At 54.3% G+C, this 18,046-nt stretch overlaps 1 protein-coding gene and 4 non-coding genes across 5 annotated transcripts; 3 read left to right on the top strand and 2 right to left on the bottom strand.

Moving 5' to 3' along the window:
* Positions 1 to 7,895: 7,895 nt before the first annotated feature.
* On the bottom strand, positions 7,896 to 8,112 carry ColSpa_tRNA_239. Its single transcript has 2 exons — positions 8,077 to 8,112; positions 7,896 to 7,935 (listed from the first exon to the last, which is right to left on the bottom strand). It is a non-coding gene; the product is annotated as a tRNA-Ala (tRNA).
* Positions 8,113 to 8,118: 6 nt separating this feature from the next.
* Positions 8,119 to 8,225, bottom strand: ColSpa_tRNA_238. Its single transcript has 2 exons — positions 8,188 to 8,225; positions 8,119 to 8,154 (listed from the first exon to the last, which is right to left on the bottom strand). It is a non-coding gene; the product is annotated as a tRNA-Val (tRNA).
* A 509-nt stretch (positions 8,226 to 8,734) lies between these two features.
* Positions 8,735 to 8,839, top strand: ColSpa_tRNA_247. The gene is made up of 2 exons: positions 8,735 to 8,771; positions 8,804 to 8,839. It is a non-coding gene; the product is annotated as a tRNA-Phe (tRNA).
* A 3,691-nt stretch (positions 8,840 to 12,530) lies between these two features.
* On the top strand, positions 12,531 to 14,250 carry ColSpa_09075 (cytochrome P450 monooxygenase ATR2; the record flags this gene model as incomplete). The annotated part of the gene is made up of 5 exons (XM_049275287.1): positions 12,531 to 12,740; positions 12,793 to 12,918; positions 12,966 to 13,125; positions 13,173 to 13,778; positions 13,826 to 14,250. 5 exons carry the CDS (start codon positions 12,531 to 12,533, stop codon positions 14,248 to 14,250), a joined length of 1,527 nt encoding a protein of 508 aa, XP_049131244.1.
* A 2,425-nt stretch (positions 14,251 to 16,675) lies between these two features.
* On the top strand, positions 16,676 to 16,757 carry ColSpa_tRNA_248. The gene is given in 2 exon segments: positions 16,676 to 16,711; positions 16,722 to 16,757. It is a non-coding gene; the product is annotated as a tRNA-Thr (tRNA).
* Positions 16,758 to 18,046: the final 1,289 nt, after the last annotated feature.

The raw sequence follows: 18,046 nt of genomic DNA, 5'->3' as shown, positions 1-18,046 counted from the left end.
GTGCTGTGTGTTGTTTGGTTGACTTGGGGGTTGGCTAATGGATGAAACCAGCGGGTGTGGAATTCTCGATCAGATAAGTTTGATCAGATAAGCGGTACCGGGTGGTTATATCAGCAGCGAGGGGGGGTGGAGGGGAGAGAAAGAAAAGAAAAGAAAAAAAAACAGGAGAGGAAAGGCTCGGATGGAAGGAGCAGAGGAAGAAGAGGGTAAAGTTTTCTGGGACGTGGAGGTCGATGAGGTAAAAATTGGAGGGAAAAACCTGGCCAGCCGGGGAGAAGGAAAGGCGTGCGTGCGGTTGAGGGTTCTTGTCGATCTTGACCGAGGAACAGTGCTATTTTCTCTACTATGTATGTATTTTCCCAAGCTTGACTGGACCGGCCGAACTACCAGGTACAGGGCCTCAAGAGATGATGAGAGAAACGAGATCGGTCTGTATGGACGGGCTGCAATTCGGCATGGGGCTCGATTCCAGAGCGAAGTGAGGAAAAATGAAAGGTCCAAAGTCTCCGTTCTTGGGGCGACAGGGATCCCTGGACGCCCCGGTTAGGCTTAGCCGCCACCGCCTCGTGGTACCGTCATAGTGGCCGCAGCCGGACAGTGAAGCAGTGCATGTTTTACACACTGTAATGGTGCTGCCGCGGGCACCGTCGGGGGGCTGGCCAGTTCGCCGGGCTTGGTGAGATTTAGCATGAGGTGAGCATTTGTTGGAGAGTTCTCGGTAATGGATTATGAGTGGGCAGCGACTCCAGTGACACTGCTGACCAAGGCAATCGCTCGATTACAGGAAGGGGGGTGGGTTACACGATGCGCAAACCAAAACGAGCGTCGAAAAAGCAAAGAACATGTCGGAACCACCCCGTGTCGAATCCATCGTATTCCAGCACACGTGCTCGTGCTCCGGGTGTCTGTCTGTCTGTCTCCAGGGCCGATTTCACAGTTATCAATCAGCATCCGAAATGCACCAACCCTCGGATGCCGCCGGCCATTGAGCCATTGCAGGCCGCTGGGTCCCTCCTGTCTTTCCCTCCACTTTCGACGCCGCCATCTACGCCGATGTCGCCCGCACCGATGACGAGGAGACTTTCTTCCCTCCTCTCCTGTCACTCTGGCTTCCAAGTGGGCAGCATTCGACCTCGGCGGCACGCTCGAAACAACCCCAACTCCCCCAAGCAACTGTCGACATCACTGCGTGCGCCACTGCCTTGCGTACGTACATGCATTCCCGCAATCAGCATCTCCTATCTTTTCTCCTTCCACATTCCGATCCGCTCCTTGGTGCTCCCCCTCCCCTTTACCCGACCCCACTCCCCTGCCCGACCTATTCAAGTCGCCCACGCCTCGTTGCCTCCTTTCCCGGCTATTCTTGCTCAACATTGAATCCGGCACAGCCAGTTCTGGGTTCCCGACCCCATCAACCGAGGTGACCTGACCCGAACCGGTACGCGGGACGCTAATGGGGACGTACCTACCTACACTGTAAGCCCAGCTTCAGGGCACACCAACCTCCACTCTCGTTGGGGCTCTCTCTCTCTCTCTTCTCTCTCCACAGTGTTTGGCGTTTTGCTGCGCCGCGGCATCCATCCCACAAGCCTGGAAACCCCAACGACTGGCATCGCTTCGTTTTCCGAACCGCTCGTACATTTGCCTGTCAGACTAAGAGTGTGGGGTTTTGGTGCCCGCCGAAGCACTCCGTGATCCATCGACGCAGTCCATCATTCTGGGCCCAGATGCGCTGGACTCGCTGGCCATTGGGATGACGCCCATTTCACCATAGCCCCTCACGATTGCGCTCTCCCGTCACGTATTGCCGCTACCATCGTGCAGCGGCCGCGGTGCACGATGAGATGGCTTCTCCCTCCACCCTCCACTAGGTATCTGTCGGAGATGGACGATACCGGTACGGCAGTCTGTTGCGCCACCTCTGCTACCCCATCGCGCAGCATCTCGAGATCCACCCCGTTTGAGGAGCTCCATGACCGGCCTGAGCCCTATCTGCTACCTACGTACGGTATTGCGACGTTCCGGAGTCGCCCGCCAGGCCTTATGCACCATAGACCACGCATACCCTACAGTGTGGTCAAGCACGTGGGGAATCAGCCACTCCGGCGTGCTACGTAAGCGGTAAGGTTCGTCCCCGACATCTTCATTTGGGGCTCAGCCCCAGTCGCGGACAAACCTCGACGTCTAATGAAGTAATCTCTTCGCGCACCACGCTCGTTCGATGAAACCGGCGCCATGAGCGAGCCCAGAAAGAACGAGTCACAATGGCCTTCACCCGCTCACCGAGTTTTGCAAAGTGAACATGTCCGGCAGGAGCAGGAGCAGAAGCCGGCGGAGGAACTTGTCGGGTCAGCCCACCTCACCGAACCATCAGCCGTTGGATCGCCACTCGTTTCCGTTGGTTTCCGCCCTGCACACTGTGTACCGATGCCACACGCCGCCGTCTGATTGTTGCGCATCAACTGCCAAACCCCAAGCAGACCCAAGAGTACCAAGCAAACCTTTTGCTGCATGATTGACGAAATGAGCCCCTCGGAATGCAACACCGTCGGCCGCGGTAGGATTGGGTGGGATTCGCCGGATCTTACATCTACACCACGGGCTACCGCAGCCGTGGCAGGCCGAACCGAGCAATTCCGGCCTTCTCCCCATCTCCAGACTCCAGCGCCAACGGTCCGCTCCCAACAAAACCGCTCACGTGAACGCACAAGTGGCTCCGATACCATTGCCAACATGATTCAGTCCGTGGTCATCGGCTGCATGATGCATTTCCACCTCGTCAGACATCTCGAGAAACACCCCCTCTTGATGCAAAGCCTACGTACGCTATGATCTCCATCTCCGAAAATGTTGCGAATACAAACGTCACGGGCAGGTATCATCACCCACGTCGAGCCGAAAGCTAACCGACCAGAGAGAAGTCATCATTCCGTGTTGCTCAATGATCCAGCCACTGTCCGCACCTTGCATCCTCTGACGGAATGCCACATGCATTGGCCTATGCGATGCCCGTCTGTGACCCTTCGTCCAATCATGCAGCCCAGTCGACTCAACCGGGGGCTGTTTGGCTTTTTCCGCGCAGCCATGGGCAATCTTATCGCACATTATCAATCTCATCAAATCAATCGCATCTAATCTGATTGCGCACAATCTCCGAGACCGGCCCCTCGCCCCTTGATGCAATGCCAGCGAGTCTTCCCAACCCAAGCAGACATCATGGGGCTGCGCAACCGAGGCCCGCCCCTGTCTCCTCTCGCGCCTCTGTCTCATCCTCATTTCCAGCTGCTCGCGACCATCCTCCCAAAGCTCCGGCTTGAGCTCCCGCTGCTAGTGTCGCGGTGCTCCACCACCGCCAACGCCCATGGACATGGCATGGGCTCGATCTGATAACTTTATTCGCTTCTCCCTTTAATCAAATGGGTTGGCCGATCGACACTCTCGTATCTTTGGCCGCTGACCTTGGCAAACCGCTGGCCTCGTTCGGTGACTGACGGCTTTTTCGCCCTTGCCCTATTTCGATCGCTCCCAACCAAGCCTCACTGTCGCTTCCTACTCGTCCTGTTTCGAACGCTCCCAACCAACCTTACCGTTGCGTCTGCTCCTTTGGGCTCGGAGCTCGTGCGTGTGCGATCCGGGCGCTCGACTCTCGCCCCTGGAACTGTTGAGGAATCCTATTTCTGTGCATCCGGCCACGGCTGTGGCCTAACAGGCCGGAGTCAAGAGGACACGTATCAGCGTCATTTCTTATGCAACAGCCAGATCACCGTGCCATGGCCGCATTCTTGCTCGTTGTTGAAGCATCAGGTTGCTATTATGACTCCGAGGACGCCAGAGGTCCACCTCGGTGTGCGTCTCCTGAAATCGTGTGGCTTCCAGGGAAGATTCCTTCCTCCCAACCTCCCATGTCCGCCCCAGCATCTTGGTGTTCGCACGTGAACTCTACATCACTCGACATAACCCACATCGACATGGTTCGTCGATCACTTATCACAGTGCAAATACCGGCCACTCGGTCTCTCCACAACCACTGGCGCGGCGCCAGTCCAAAGGCGCGTTCCTGCGTCTCCTGGGGGCCCTTCATCCTAGCCGCCGGTCCATAAAACTCCGCCCTAGTTCTGGTCCAGTCCCTGACTCTCCTGAGACCGCTGTCATTTCATTTCGGCTGTCTTACGGATGCCATCTGTCCACGCCCGTACGGTGCCAGCGTATGAAGCGTACCGTCAGTGTGGTTGGAACAGGGCTGCAGCCGGGTACCCCAGCCCCCTTTTCATGTCGACATGTTGATCAAACCCTTCGAGAAGCTTGAGAAGCGAGATGATGAGTAGACGGGCAATCCTAGTAGTAGCTGGTTGTCGGAAGACCGAGGGCAGACCGAGGGCAGACCGAGTTTCTCTGTAGTCAGAGGCCACTCCTGATCAGGGGGATTACTCTGCGAGTGCTCGGCGTCCATACCACGGAACGTGCGATGCAGCTTTTGCCTTCTGCTTCCAGACCATTCGTCGTACACTGGGTACGTACGCAGCGACTGACCATCGAGAGTTCCAAGCTGATAGCTTCCCCTAAGAGGTCTTGAAGGATGTGGCTCGAATGCCTCGAGGTTGTAAGACTGGTGTGGTCTTGAGCTGTTCAACGCATTCTTGCCCATTAGCAGCGAGGCACCAGTAGCTAACTGCTGACTATCGGCGACACAGCACTGTTGAGCATTGGCACAGCCGAGTTCCCTTGACAGTGGGCAGTGGAGATGCCGGAAGGACCACGTAAGGATACTATTCGTGCCCGGATCCAACTTCGTGGGCACTGAAAACGACCCGGCGGAGGCCGATGCTGGTTGAGCCTCGAGACCGGCTCTGTATCAAGTCGGTGGTTCGTCGTCCCTATCGTCGTCCGCCATGGACAGTACCGCGAAACAAATATGTCCGGAGCCCTCCTGGGGCGTGTAAGACGGCGTCGCGCAGATGCTCAACACCTGAGCACAGCCGATGGCGACGGTCTCGATGTTCCACATCAGTAGCTAGATTGTATCCCTCGTTCGTGCCTGCCGCTTAGGTGCGCAGCAACCACCAAGTGTCTACGATGACCTCGAGATGCAACTCATCCGCAGTTGAGGCGTGTCCCGCTGTCTCCCCTGTGAGCTCTGAGAAGGAAAGGCTTGTAGAACATGTGGCAGCGACTGCTGACCCGATGTCACTGGAGGAGGCAAGCTGTTCCTGCCACGCGAATCTGCGAACCTCCGACCAAGGCTACATTTGGATCAATATCATGTCAGCACTGGTATAATGGACGTGCTGTCCCTGAAATCCACTGGCACGGAGCCCGCTGGGTTGCTTCCTATTTGATCGTCCGCTATAGCTTTATGGCGCTAGTAAACAGTCTCTACGGGCTCTTGCTATGAGTCTGTGGAAGCGTACGTCGCTGAGGAGATGTAGTACGATGGCTCCTCTGCCTCGATACCGCATCAAACATTCCTTGAAAGAGGAGGGAATAGATGGTTGCACATTCAAGCAGGCTATGAGACTCGACCAAACGCTCAAGATAGTTGCCTACAACTGAATGGAGGCGTGTTGAACCGACATTGTGGTCGACCAGCAGACCGCATCGCAACTTGGGCATCACGCCCCCTACCGGCTAGCCACCCGCGGCGACAGATTCTGGCCATGGCACGGCCACGACATGCACTGCTGGCTGCCCAGAGAGATACAAGCGTTGTGCATATATTGCGACGACTCAATTGCGACTGGAGACAGTTTGGCCATCAACACGCTCTCATTTCCCCCCTCTTCGAAGCCGCGGCGCATCTCATCCTCGACCACACTGAAGTCCGGCATGCGCCGCGTCCCATCCTCAACATCAGTCTGCCACCCGGGTCACAGAGTATACAGGTAACCAACCAGCTCCCCTCCTCGGCCCCTACCGAAGCTGCGAGCCTACATACAGCGTTCGCAGACTGTCTCGGGAAACTCCGAGGACGATGCCCTCCCCGCCAAAGCCCGGGCCCCTCGCACTTCTCGCCCGTCGCTTCGAACCAGCACCGGCTCCCTGGACCTCCAAACGCCCGCTTCCCGGTGTGGACACGCCGGCAAGCCAGCTTTCGGCTTCCCGAGGATCGAACCACTAGCCACGCCCCCGCGGAGGAACAAGATTGATCTGAACATCCCTGGACCGATACGCATCGTCGATGGAACCGAACAGGAAACAACTCACCACCCCATATTGAAACGGCATGCCAGAGGCCAAGGGCCGACCAGAAACCAAGGCGCCAGTTAGAGTTTGTCCCAAAAGTCGTGGGATATCCCTTGAGCTAGTTCGTCTTCGACTATTCTCCGAGAAAGACACAGCATCACTGATTCTGCATGGGTCCAGCGTGCCGGGAGGAAACGAGTCAATGGATGCATTGTCGAGCCTACAGGTAGTATGACTAGAGTCGACCCCATTGGATACAAAGTTTATAGTGCGTACGCTTGAGATGGATGTCCGGGGCCGCTGCGAGTGGCATGTCACTTCGCTGCGTGGCTGCCTTGGGACCGAATGGTGGATGGCCGGCCTTCGTTGAGGCTCTGGCTGCAGCTCCTTCCGCCATGCGTCGCAGCTCTTGGCAGCGCGTCTATCATATTCAATGCCATCGTTGATGGCCAAGCCCAAGATAGCCAAGTCCGTCGACGATATAATGCGGGGCGTGATGTATCTCGGCCAGAGGGCCCATCCTCAGTACGCCCTATCACCGTTTTGATGCCTCGGCAGATCGTCGACGGGTCCGTTTCCTCTATACGATTTACCAGGTGCCCATGCTCGCTGTCCAAGAGGTTGCGCAAGCCCCTGAGAATGGAGAGGCCCAATGCCCCCAGCTCCAGAAACAGTCGCCTGCGGGTGGCCAGGCCGCATTCTGGTGGCCAGAACCGCAACCCAACGACAAGCGACCACAGACACTGATGTATCAGATGAATCTGGCGGACCTCAGTTGTCGATCTGTAAGCACTTAAGTCAGCAGCCTCTAGGACTTCCAGCCGCCATGAACCAAAGTAGTTGGGAAGAGAGCAGCGGTACTTCAATGGCCAAACACACAAGGTCCATCAGACCCGATTCGCGAAACCTATTTCCCCAAAGGCTGAAAGAGGCACACCAGCGACAGAAATTTCTGGCGCGGATCCGAGACCACAGATGGGTGTGAACCCCAAAAAACCAAACAGTCAGATGCCGTTTAAGTGACGCGCGTCCCCACGTCTTGCGGTACACTCAGGCCATCAGGAGGCACGCGAACAGCACAGGATGCTTCAAAACGAGCGAGAGAGAGTTTGCGTTTGCTGAAAAGACGCCCGTACCACTGATATTCATTGCCGTGCCTCGTGGGTCATGAGCCCGCGGCTTGCGGTCTTGGGCAGCCGTCCCAAGGACTGGTTCCTGCCAATGGCTTCCGAGCACCCCCCCGCCCCCTTCAAGCCGGGACACGCGCAAGCGAATTGAGACGGTCCAACAACCAACGATGGGGTGTGGTGAGCCCTTGTCCCAAGGGAAGGGTTTGCCGTGTCTGCGGCAGTTTGCAATAGATGTTCGTGCTTGTTTGAAGAATCCGGGAAGCCATCCTCAAGGCTAAAGACGTTTCGTTCAACTTCTAACTTCGAGACAAGTCGTCGTGACCATAAGCTCGGAAACCGGTCTCAAGTGTACCCAAACTGCCGGGTATTATTTCCTCAAGCTTCTTTCCTCCCTACGGCACTAGTCAGTCAGTTAGTGTGCCACGCCCGACTCAAGGCCCGTCAGGCTCGGGAGGCGGCCAGCATACTAGCCACAGGAAAAGAAATTCTGTCCCCCAGCAAATCTTGTGACAAACCATCACGAAACCCGAACCGAGATTCGTTGTAATTCCTTAGTGAGACAATCCGCCGAGATGGCCAAAAAGATGGACAATCTGGGAATCGAACCCAGCCAGCATTGACCGTTGCATCTTCATCTGTCTCGTCCCCCCAGTTGGCCGAACCAGTGCGCAACCTCTGTGTGCACTGACTCAATTCCCCAATGAGCTCGGTCTGTAGGACTAAAAAATTTGGGCCGAAGAAAATCCGGATTGTTGGTTCAAAGTCACGCTAAGCGGTCATTATACCACCAAACCAACCGCCCTTGATGTGATCTAGCCCGGACTTGAACCGGAGACCTTCAGTGAACAAACAGAGACCACTCGGAAGTGAATCGACTTGTTAGACTGACGTGATAACCAACTACACCACCAGACCATCTTAATTGTTGGGAGCCATCCACGGAAAGATGACCATTACGGCAAGGGTTGTTGGTGGGGGGAAGCAATCGCGAAGCTAGGCAGAACCCAGCACCATGGATGCGGCTGGGTGGACCCAGAGTTTCCGGACTACTTCGCCGAAATTCCAGATGACCAGGTCATCGGGATCCAGCGGTGAGGGACGACATGTGCCTGAGTCCCGAACGTTGAAAGACAAGGCGGTGCTGAAAAAAGATTGGGCTAATGGAGGTGTGCTCTCAATTTCGAAAGGCTGTGTGTGCTTTGGTTGCAGGAACGCTGACTCGTTTTCATGTCTAGACCTCAGTGGCCAGCTTGACTGCCAAAACCTGCGCTTTAAGGGAATTTGTCGAGCAAGCAGCCAAGGCCACACTGGCTTGCATCAGTCATTGAGGCGAATCTACATCGAGAGGATTGTGGGGTGGGGTCAGCCCTTGCTGGCCCTGACGATATATCCCTCACTGCCGATTGATTTCATCGAAGATCGTGGCGGACATAGCTCAGTTGGGAGAGCGTCAGACTGAAGCGGATCTTATTCCGAGAAACTTCATTCAATCAATCTGAAGGTCGTGTGTTCAATCCACACTGGCCGCATCTTCGATTTTTGCACCCAGAACGTCCAGTCGGCTGACTGACCACTTTTAACATAGGTCATCATCAGTCAAGGTGGATGAATGTGATGGATGTGTTTTGAACCCATTGGGAAGACTAATTTCGTGCTGCCGATCTGTTCCTCACTTTTTGGTGGCTAGATGCGCTCGATGGACGCATGGCATGTGTGTGTATGTATGGCTTGCGGCTCTGCGAAAGAAAGGTCGGAGACCGGCCACTGCACGCGACGTTATTCGACCGAAGCCGCGTACGGGGACGATGGACCTCATTGCGTTGATACCGGCTCCGGCGTTTCTTGTGGCTGAGTGGCTTCTGTGGATTCCAGGGAACGTCTCGGGACGTCAACACGATCGCAATGGCTTCCATTCATCAGTCCATTCACTGCCATCAAGCCATCATGTTATCTGGCTCTCGACACCAAGCTGTGTCATCAGGAACCGAAAATCATGAGCTGTGACCTGTTTTGCTCATCCGGTTACGTTGCTCGATACTTGGGATCAGGTTCAGATGGGGGAAGTTCAGTCACTCGTTTGGATTTCCGCTTGTGGAAGTGTATATTTGTGTCTCGACGCGTGCCGACAGAAGGGCAATCCCCAAGTCGTCAGGTCAGTGCGAGGATGGGGGCTCTTCGCAAAGATCAGCCAAGGCTGCACATATGTCGCGGAAAAACCACAAAGCCAGCATATACATACCTGCGATGCTTACGAGCCATCTAGTGACATTGTTGAACGGACCGTCAATGCCCGAGCCGCGCTGTTGTGTTTTTCGGGTTGGCGAGGTTGGTTAACTGGACCACAAAATTGTGAGAGATGGATTCGACACGGAAAGTGATGCATACGCAACCCTCCTCGGAGCCGACAAAGGCACTGTCCCCGCATATTGTTCATGTGTCGCATCGTAACAAGCTTTGCAGGTATGGAAGCCGGCTGCCGTCTTGGCGGAGAGACAACACGGTTAGGGAAGGCTCTGGCGCAACCAGTGAATAGTTATGCTGGAGTTTCTCCATACCCACTCGCCATATCGCTTTGAACGGAAGACCGTGGCGGCACCTCAAGGTTCCTCGAGTGGGATAAAGACACCCTTGTCAGGGGAAAATGAACGATGACGACTGGGAACAAGCTGGGAGGCGTCGTCTGCTTCAAGGGGTGATCGTGGCCGAACCGTGGGCAACTGTGAGTTTGTGGTAGCTGTACATGGTTGCATGCCGCAACCCTCTGAGTTGCGGGAAGCATGTCATTGGTATGGTAGATGGGCCGCGTAGATCCTCAGCATCCTCAGGATCCCTCCGAACAGGAGGGAGGCAACAGGCCGATACGGAGTACACGCGGCCATCATCAGAAAGCCCGGCCCCAAATGTGGTAGCATCTGAACCTCTGTGCACCGCCTTCCTAGCGGTAGTGAACGGCCGCTACAGGGCATGGATGGAACTAGCCGGAGACGCTGACAGGCAAGAAATAGCTAAGCGTTGCGGGATGTCGCTTAATCCTGCCCTCGCGGAGGATTACCCTTGTGCCTATTCTGGGACATCGTTCTTGGCAGGCCATGTGTTTCCTCAAAGTCACAAACCTTGTTTGTGCTGGTGACGAGCATTGACTTTTGTCTAGTTTGAAAAGACGCCGTGGCAATTTCAGCTGCGCGGATAAATCGATAAGCAGGTTTGAACCGTTGCAGGGAACGAAGTGGGACGAAGATGACGAGCGGTCCAGACGGAGACGGCGACGCCCATGACCATGCCGGCGGCGAGAGGCACCCAGCGGCAGGATCCGAGACAAGGCTTTGTGTTGTCGTGGGATGCCTGGATGTCTTCGGTTGGTCGTCAAAGCAGGAGGCTCCAGAGGACCTTGTGACCGGAGGAGGGCGGCGTGTCTGCTTCTTTGGAGCGGGCGGCTTTAAAGTTTGGGCTTGGCTCGCAGGAGATCTATAGGTTGGTTGATATCGAATATCGGATTTTCCAGACGCGTTGCATTGGTGGGACGGGGAGAGCTGGTTCGGAGCGGATCCAAGACTTTGACGCAAATGAGACTGCGCAATCGAAGAAAAAGAAGAAGAAGCTTACTGCGAAGGTAGAGATGGCGCTTCGAGAAGGTGAGGGCTTGCGCGGGTTGAGGTTAGAAGATGGTCGGAGATGGGATAAATGTGGAGGAGTTGCGCAACACTAACAATTCCTGGCGCGTCTCGGCCACTAAGCGAGCCGAAAGATGCCCCTGCGTCCGTGCCAGAGTGTGCATGTACACCCCGAAGCCTAGGGACTGTTCTTGGGTGTACTTCCCTTGGCGAAACAGGAGGGAAAGCACTCGGCAGGTACCTTGTATGATTGCAGTAGTCTCTCCCATGAGGTACCGGAGGCAGCTGCCCCTTCCCATTCCCAAGGGGAAGATTACCTAACAGGCCCGTCTCACTTGATGCCCCAAATCCCTAGTGTCTTAGCTGCTGGGGCTCAATGCGACAGAGGGTACGTACCGTCTTGCACCCGTTGGTAAGGTGCCGTCGGTCGGGTTGTTGTTCTCATCCTTCGTTCCCTTAACGACGAACCAACATCAACACCCACAACGATAAGGCCGGTAACACTGTCGACGTGCAACCGTGGGACCAAATCAAGTGATGCAGTCGACGCAAAGACGCTGGGCGACCGATGGAATCCAAACATCCGCCTCGGCCATCAGCGGCAGATGTTTGGGGCTCTTCTTTGAGGCACGGGTGATGGCAGCAAACTAAAATCCGGAGGTGGCAGCTCCCGAACGACTCCTGTTGACTATCCATGTTTCAGATGTGCCTGGCAAGTCCGCGAAACCGCCCTCGACGTCCAAGGCAGCAGAAGTCGATCACGTCCCAGTCGGTCCAAACTCCCAAACCCTTCGGATTTCACTCGTGCCCGGTCCAGGCGCAAGGACAAGCTTACCGTCCTCGAGGAGGGAGAAGGGCCGTTGAGGTCGGGGTTGCTTGTGTTGTCTTGCTTGGCCTTGTTGCCGGGAGGAAAGCGGGAAGCCCTGCTTTGCCTGTGTTGCATGTCGTCTGTGTTTCTGGTATGTGCGCTCGCGCGCCGCTCGCTGCGATGCAGGCCTAGCATTCATTTTCGATTTGACCTGTCCCTTTTCTCTCTCTTGTGTTCGTTTCCTTTCGCTTTGTTCCTCCTTTCCACTGCTTCGAGATCCAACCCGTTATTTTGACCGTTTCCCGCTTTGTTTTCTTCCTTGAACCCGAGCCTCGCAGCATCACACTGAAGTCGACACCAACTACACGCTGGAAGACGGGTTGAAGAGACGGAGAACCGAACGGGATACGGCCAAGCAATCGATTCTTGTCAACTTCCGCCACTCGTCCATTTGAGTTTTGTCTCTTGCCGACAGCCAGCAACCTTTATGCGATCATCGGATCGTCAATCTTGCGCCAGGCCTGGCTGTTAGTTTACTCATTCTAATGGCCAATGTCTTGAAGGCATACCTAAGTCGTCTTACTCCCCTTTGTGCTTCGGGAAGCCTTCTTCAGCAGGCGACTCCTACTGTTCCGCGACAACGACGCGATCTGATTTCGGCATCCGGCATTGCTTGCATCAACGCGGCGTCAGTTTGATACCCTTTAGACTTGTTCTGAGGACCAATCCTCCACACACATCTCCATTTGGACACGACGCCTTCAAACGTTGACCACGTCCACAATGAATCGGACATCGACCATGTCCTCCATGCCAATGGAACTTAACCTGCCTCGGGTGGTGCCCGGGGGCAAACACATCAGCTATTATGTCGCCATTAGCACGATACTAGTAGTAGCCTGGCTATTTCAGTCCAGGAAGAAGAAGCTGCCCAATATGCCTTTTTACAAAGCCGCCAAGACGAAGTGGATGTTTGACGCAGAGACACTGATTCGTGACAGCTATAGCAAGGTAAGCTGGCGCATCCAAGGTTCATTTTCGTCGAGTTACTCACCATCCCCAGTTCCGCGACACCGTGTATCAAATCAAGGCCACGGAGGGTTTGCAAGTACTGGTACCTGCGAGACTGATCGGGGAGCTCAGAAGCCTGCCGGAAGAGGTCCTCAGCGCAACGGAGGCTGTAGATGAGGTATATCTTGAGTCTCGTGCCACCCATCTAGTATACTGACTGTCTAGGCTATGTTGAGCAGATACACAAACTTCACTCTGGGCAATCACGCCGACTTGCTATCAACACTCGTGAGGTGCAAGCTTTCACAGAACCTAGCGCGGCTTGTGCCCCAACTCAAGGGCGAGCTCGAATATGTCGTGGCTACAGAGTTTCCCGAGTGCAAGGGTAAGTCGCCAGTCGGACCATCCGCCTCGCACTACTGACCGTACTAGACTGGACGCCGGTGAAGTTCCAACCTTTCGCGCTGCGAGCCATCGCACGGATCAGTGGACGAGCTTTCGTTGGTGCCGATATCAACCGACAGGAGCAGTGGATGGACATCAGCATTAACTTCGCAATCCACGTCTTCGTCGCTGTTGTGAAGATGCAGCTCTTTCCCGAATGGGCTCGGCCCATTGCGCAGTACGGGGTATCGGAATTGCGACAGATTCGCAAAGACGTTGACAAGGCTAGCGCGATGCTGAAGCCAATCATCGAAGAGAGGCTGCGGGACTTGGAGATGCCGGGCTTCGAAAAGTCGCCAGATGACTTGATCCAGTGGCTCGTCGAGGCCCTACCGGAAGACGAGAAAATGGACATCAGGTCCCAGGCACACTTGCAGCTCATCCTGGCGGCTGCTTCAATTCACACGACCAACAATCTGGTTACCGACTGCATTTACGATCTCGCAGCTCACCCAGAGGTGCAGGACATGCTGCGGGAAGAGGCGCACCAAGTCCTCGAGGTTGAGCACGGCTGGGCAAGGAAGGAGAGCATGGCCAAGCTGAAGAAGTTGGACAGTTTCATGAAGGAGACCCAGCGCCTCGCCGGAAACATCAGTGAGTTGAACGCCATGCAGGTCGCTGCCCCGACTAACACCTCTCAGCATCCTTCATCCGCAAGGTTGTCAAGCCGATTGACCTCTCTGACGGCACTCACCTGCCTTCAGGCACTAAGGTGCTAGCTCCCCAGGCTGGCATCTCGCACGACGAGAGATACTTTGAGGATCCCGATACGTTCGACGCGCTGCGCTTTTACAGACTACGGCACAAGTCTGACGAAGACGCCAACCGGTGGCAGTTTACAAGCATTAGTGATACCAACATGAACTTTGGCGCCGGCAAGCATGCCTGCCCAGGCCGATTTTTCGCAGGGAACGAAATCAAACTGGTCTTGGCATATTTCCTGCTCAACTACGACATCAAGCTTAAGGATGGGGAGACGCGGCCGAAGCCAACGGTCATGGTGATGAGCAAGTCGCCCGACCCGAACGCGGAGGTCTTGTTCCGGCGGCGAACGGCGGCGCCGTGAGCCCTGCGGTGCAGAGGGGCTGATTGATATCAAAGAGAAATGAACCAAAATTCGGTAATAGAAAACATAACCAAACGGGCAGCTATTCCGTGTATACCGACGATATACACGCATCTTTCTGACAGCGGGGCCTGGAGCTCCAGGGTCTTGGATAGACTAATTTGAGGGTGCCCGTGGAGGAGATACCATTGTACATTAAACCACATAGGCATATTTACCCGCATTATTCATTGTGGGAGTACCGCAGCTGGATATCACCATAGGCAAGCACACCGAGAGATCACCTTAGTTTCGTCGCGTTTCTGGTGTTTCTTTCGATGTGCTTGTTGCGGGCGTTCGCAGACGAGGTCATGCGACCGAATACAAGAACACAACTATCAATGGTTGCATGGAGCTTAAGATGTGTTGTCCTTGTGGAAGCCACATTGGCTTGAAGATGGTAATGGAACGTAAGAGGGGCACCCCCACAACCGATCACCCCCCACAACCGATCACCGCTTTTGGCCACACTTTTTCCCTCATCCAACACCAACCCTGATTTCTGCTGCAACGCGTCAATAATCAACAAAATTCTAATTAATATTTTGGAAAATACCAATCGATTCGCTATGCCCAAATACGCGCCTGAGCACCTTTATCGCGCCGAGATGGACGTGTTGGATGGGAAGACCATCCGAAAGGCTGCCTCAGATTGGGGGGTACCCTATGCAACCCTCTATGGCCGACTGAAAGGCGCACGCAACAAAAAGCAAGCGAAAAAAGAGTATCAGAGACTTAGCAGCTTCCAAGAAAGCTCCTTAGTTTCTTGGGCTCTTATACAGGGCGAGTTAGGCTTTGCCCCAAGCCATGCCCAAGTCAAGATGTTCGCAACTCAGATTGTCCAGCAAGGTGGCAATATACGTCCACTTGGCAAGAAATAGATAGAGGGTTTCCTGCGGCGAAATCCTGCCCTGAAGACGCTAAGGGCACGGTCAATGGACACAAAACGCGTCAAGTCTATTACTACCAATATAATCAAAGCATTCTTCAAGATTCTAACTATTCCAGAAGTCCAGGCTATACCCCAGTGCCTCAAATAGAACATAGACGAGACGGGTTTAACAGAGGGGAGCAACAAGGACTATCTAGTACTTGGGAAGTCTACACATCGAACTATCCATGTCCAGAACCCTGAAGATAGGACCTGGACGTCTATACTCGAGTGCGTCTCTGCAGATGGCCGTTACCTCCCTCCGCTAGTTATCTTCAAGGGCCAGACCATACAACACCAATGGTTTCCTGACGAGCTATCTCCATATGCAACCTAGAGGTTCACATCATCAACTAACGGCTGGACCTCTAACGAAATCGGGCTAAGATGGCTCAAGGACATCTTTATCGTTGAGACTCAAGAGGAGGCAAAGAGACGGAAGTCAAAGCGGCTTTTGATAATGGACGGCCATGGGAGCCACGTCTCAGATGAGTTTATGTGGGCATGTTTCAGCAATGATATCTATCTCTATTATCTACCTCCTCATTCATCGCACATCACCCAGCCTCTAGATGTATCGGTGTTCTCGCCCCTTAAGACATCGTACAGAAGAATCGTTCGAGACTGTGGCCTCCAGCTGAACTCGGCTCCTATTGGCAAAAGGAACTTTCTTCGCTGCTACTTCCAGGCAAGGCTAGAGGCCTTAACGGTCAGGAATATTACTTCAGGATAGGTTACAACAAGGCTATAGCCAGTTAATATAGCAAAGCCATTAATAAGTAAATTTCTCGATCATACAGCAGATACAGATATCCCACGGTCTCTAAAATAGGATCCGTTGCTTCCGTCTATTCCTAAGACGCCCCAGGCTTTCCATATATCTACCCCTAAGAAGTCAGGAGATCTTCAGAGGTTTGAGAAACTATGGAATCCTGCAGCAGATGGCGAGGACTATGACCCTGTGTCACGGAAGCTGGTATTTGAGAAGGTTGGCAAGCGTCTAGACGCACAGAATATTGCCCTTGCTGGCAGCCACGTGCTTATACACTCACTAGAGGCACAGGTTGCTCGCTGGAAGCCAGTCTCGCGGGCAAAGGTAAGGGAAGATCCAAATCAGCGATTTGTACAGATAGAGGCTATTATGAAGACTAAGGCAGAGGTTGCTGCTCGGCCCGTCAAATTGTTCATTAATACTACAACGGGAACAAAGGCACAAGCAGCTGAGCTTGCAAGCTGGTGCTCAGAGTTTCAAATTTAGGCCTGTGTTGCAGCCAAAATAAAAATCTATAGTCATGGTGGTTGAAGTGCATTGCCTGAAAATGTGGCCAAAAGCGGTGATCGGTTGTGGGGGTGATCGGTTGTGGGGGTGCCCCTCTTAATTGAAATTACCGTTTGGCAGAGCCGGCAGTGTCTGTGGAATATAAATTCGGCCACAGCTCATTCTGTCATCAACAAGCCTTGTTGGCTAAGTGGTATAGCGTCTCACTAGTACTCTAGTGTCATGAGAAGATCGGCGGTTCGATTCCGCCACGAGGCATATAGTTTTGTTTTTGCCAGTATTCATCCAGTGGTGGTGAGGGTTTTCAAACTGTGTAACAAGCAAGACCTTATTGACGACGATATTTCTCTTTTTGTCCAGGCGTTCGTTCGTTCGTTGATGGTCAGTTGTTGAGTGAACGATGTTGATTAGTACACATTACACAATGTCGACGCAACCCATTCCCTTCGCCAATCTTCATCCCCCTCCACTTTGTTCCGCTGAGCCAATGAACCAAGCATATCCACTTGGCGACTGAAGACGAATCAGTATACCATGCGATAACAATCTGGCTTCCAACCATGCTACCGGTAGCAGAGCGGCATTGTCACCTTGCATTCACCGGGCCACGCCGAGCAAGGTCACGCCGCTCCCCGGCCCGTCGTCACCTGCAAGGTCCTTCCCTCTCGACACCTGCCAGCCGAGCCAGGAGTCCAGAAACCAGCTCGGATCACCCAAATGTGGAGAGAGAAGGGCGACTTCCTGCGGGCAGTGGACTAGGTAAGGCAAAGCAAAGCATAGGCCGTTCCATCTGGTCGGGCTCGCCTCGCCTCCTCGTAAGGCTGGCTAGTTGATACGACGTGGCGTGGTGCTTGCCTGGGAAGGCTGCCGCTTGTCAACGTCCACCACGATGGGTTATTTGCGACAACCATGGCCGTTTCAACAAGAGCAGACAGATCAAGAAAGAGGAGGCTTGTCGGGGTTTGCTTTTCAGAAAAGAGCGAGCCGAGCAGGAAAGCTCGTAACAACGAGCAGACGTGACCCCCAACCCGACAAGCTGACAGCAGCATGAGCCCAAGAATACGATCGTCACCGCCAGAAGCAGGCTGCGAACTTGTTCCCGCTCGCATCACCAGAGTGACAAATCCCATCCACGTCCCCCCCCTCCTTCGGCACAGCTCAGATGTTGGATAACATCCACCCAACAACGTGTTTTTCACAATGCCCGTCGGACTATCCCGCAGAGTGACGTCTGATGACTCGATCGGAACGTGGTGTCAGCACCACCACCGCCGCCGCCAAAGACGTCGCAGCCCTACGCACAACGAGCCATCAAAACCATTGGAATTTCCAAAATCTCCCATCAATGGCGCCGGGGTTTTGAAACTTTGCCTTGAGCTCTGTAGGTGCATATCTGATTCGTCGCCTTTCAAGTGGAACACAAGGCCGCGAGCTGTGCAACCCTCACAACTAAGTATAGTATCCGTCCGCTCTGGTCCGGCCCCCTTCCCTTCCAAATTCCGTTTCCAAATTCCAATAAAAAAGCCTGCCTGTATTTCCCAAGCCGT

The sequence above is a fragment of the Colletotrichum spaethianum genome (genome assembly GCF_022836535.1).
Source record: "Colletotrichum spaethianum MAFF 239500 DNA, contig26, whole genome shotgun sequence".
NCBI lineage: Eukaryota > Fungi > Ascomycota > Sordariomycetes > Glomerellales > Glomerellaceae > Colletotrichum > Colletotrichum spaethianum.
This window is presented reverse-complemented; position numbering and strand designations above follow the sequence as displayed.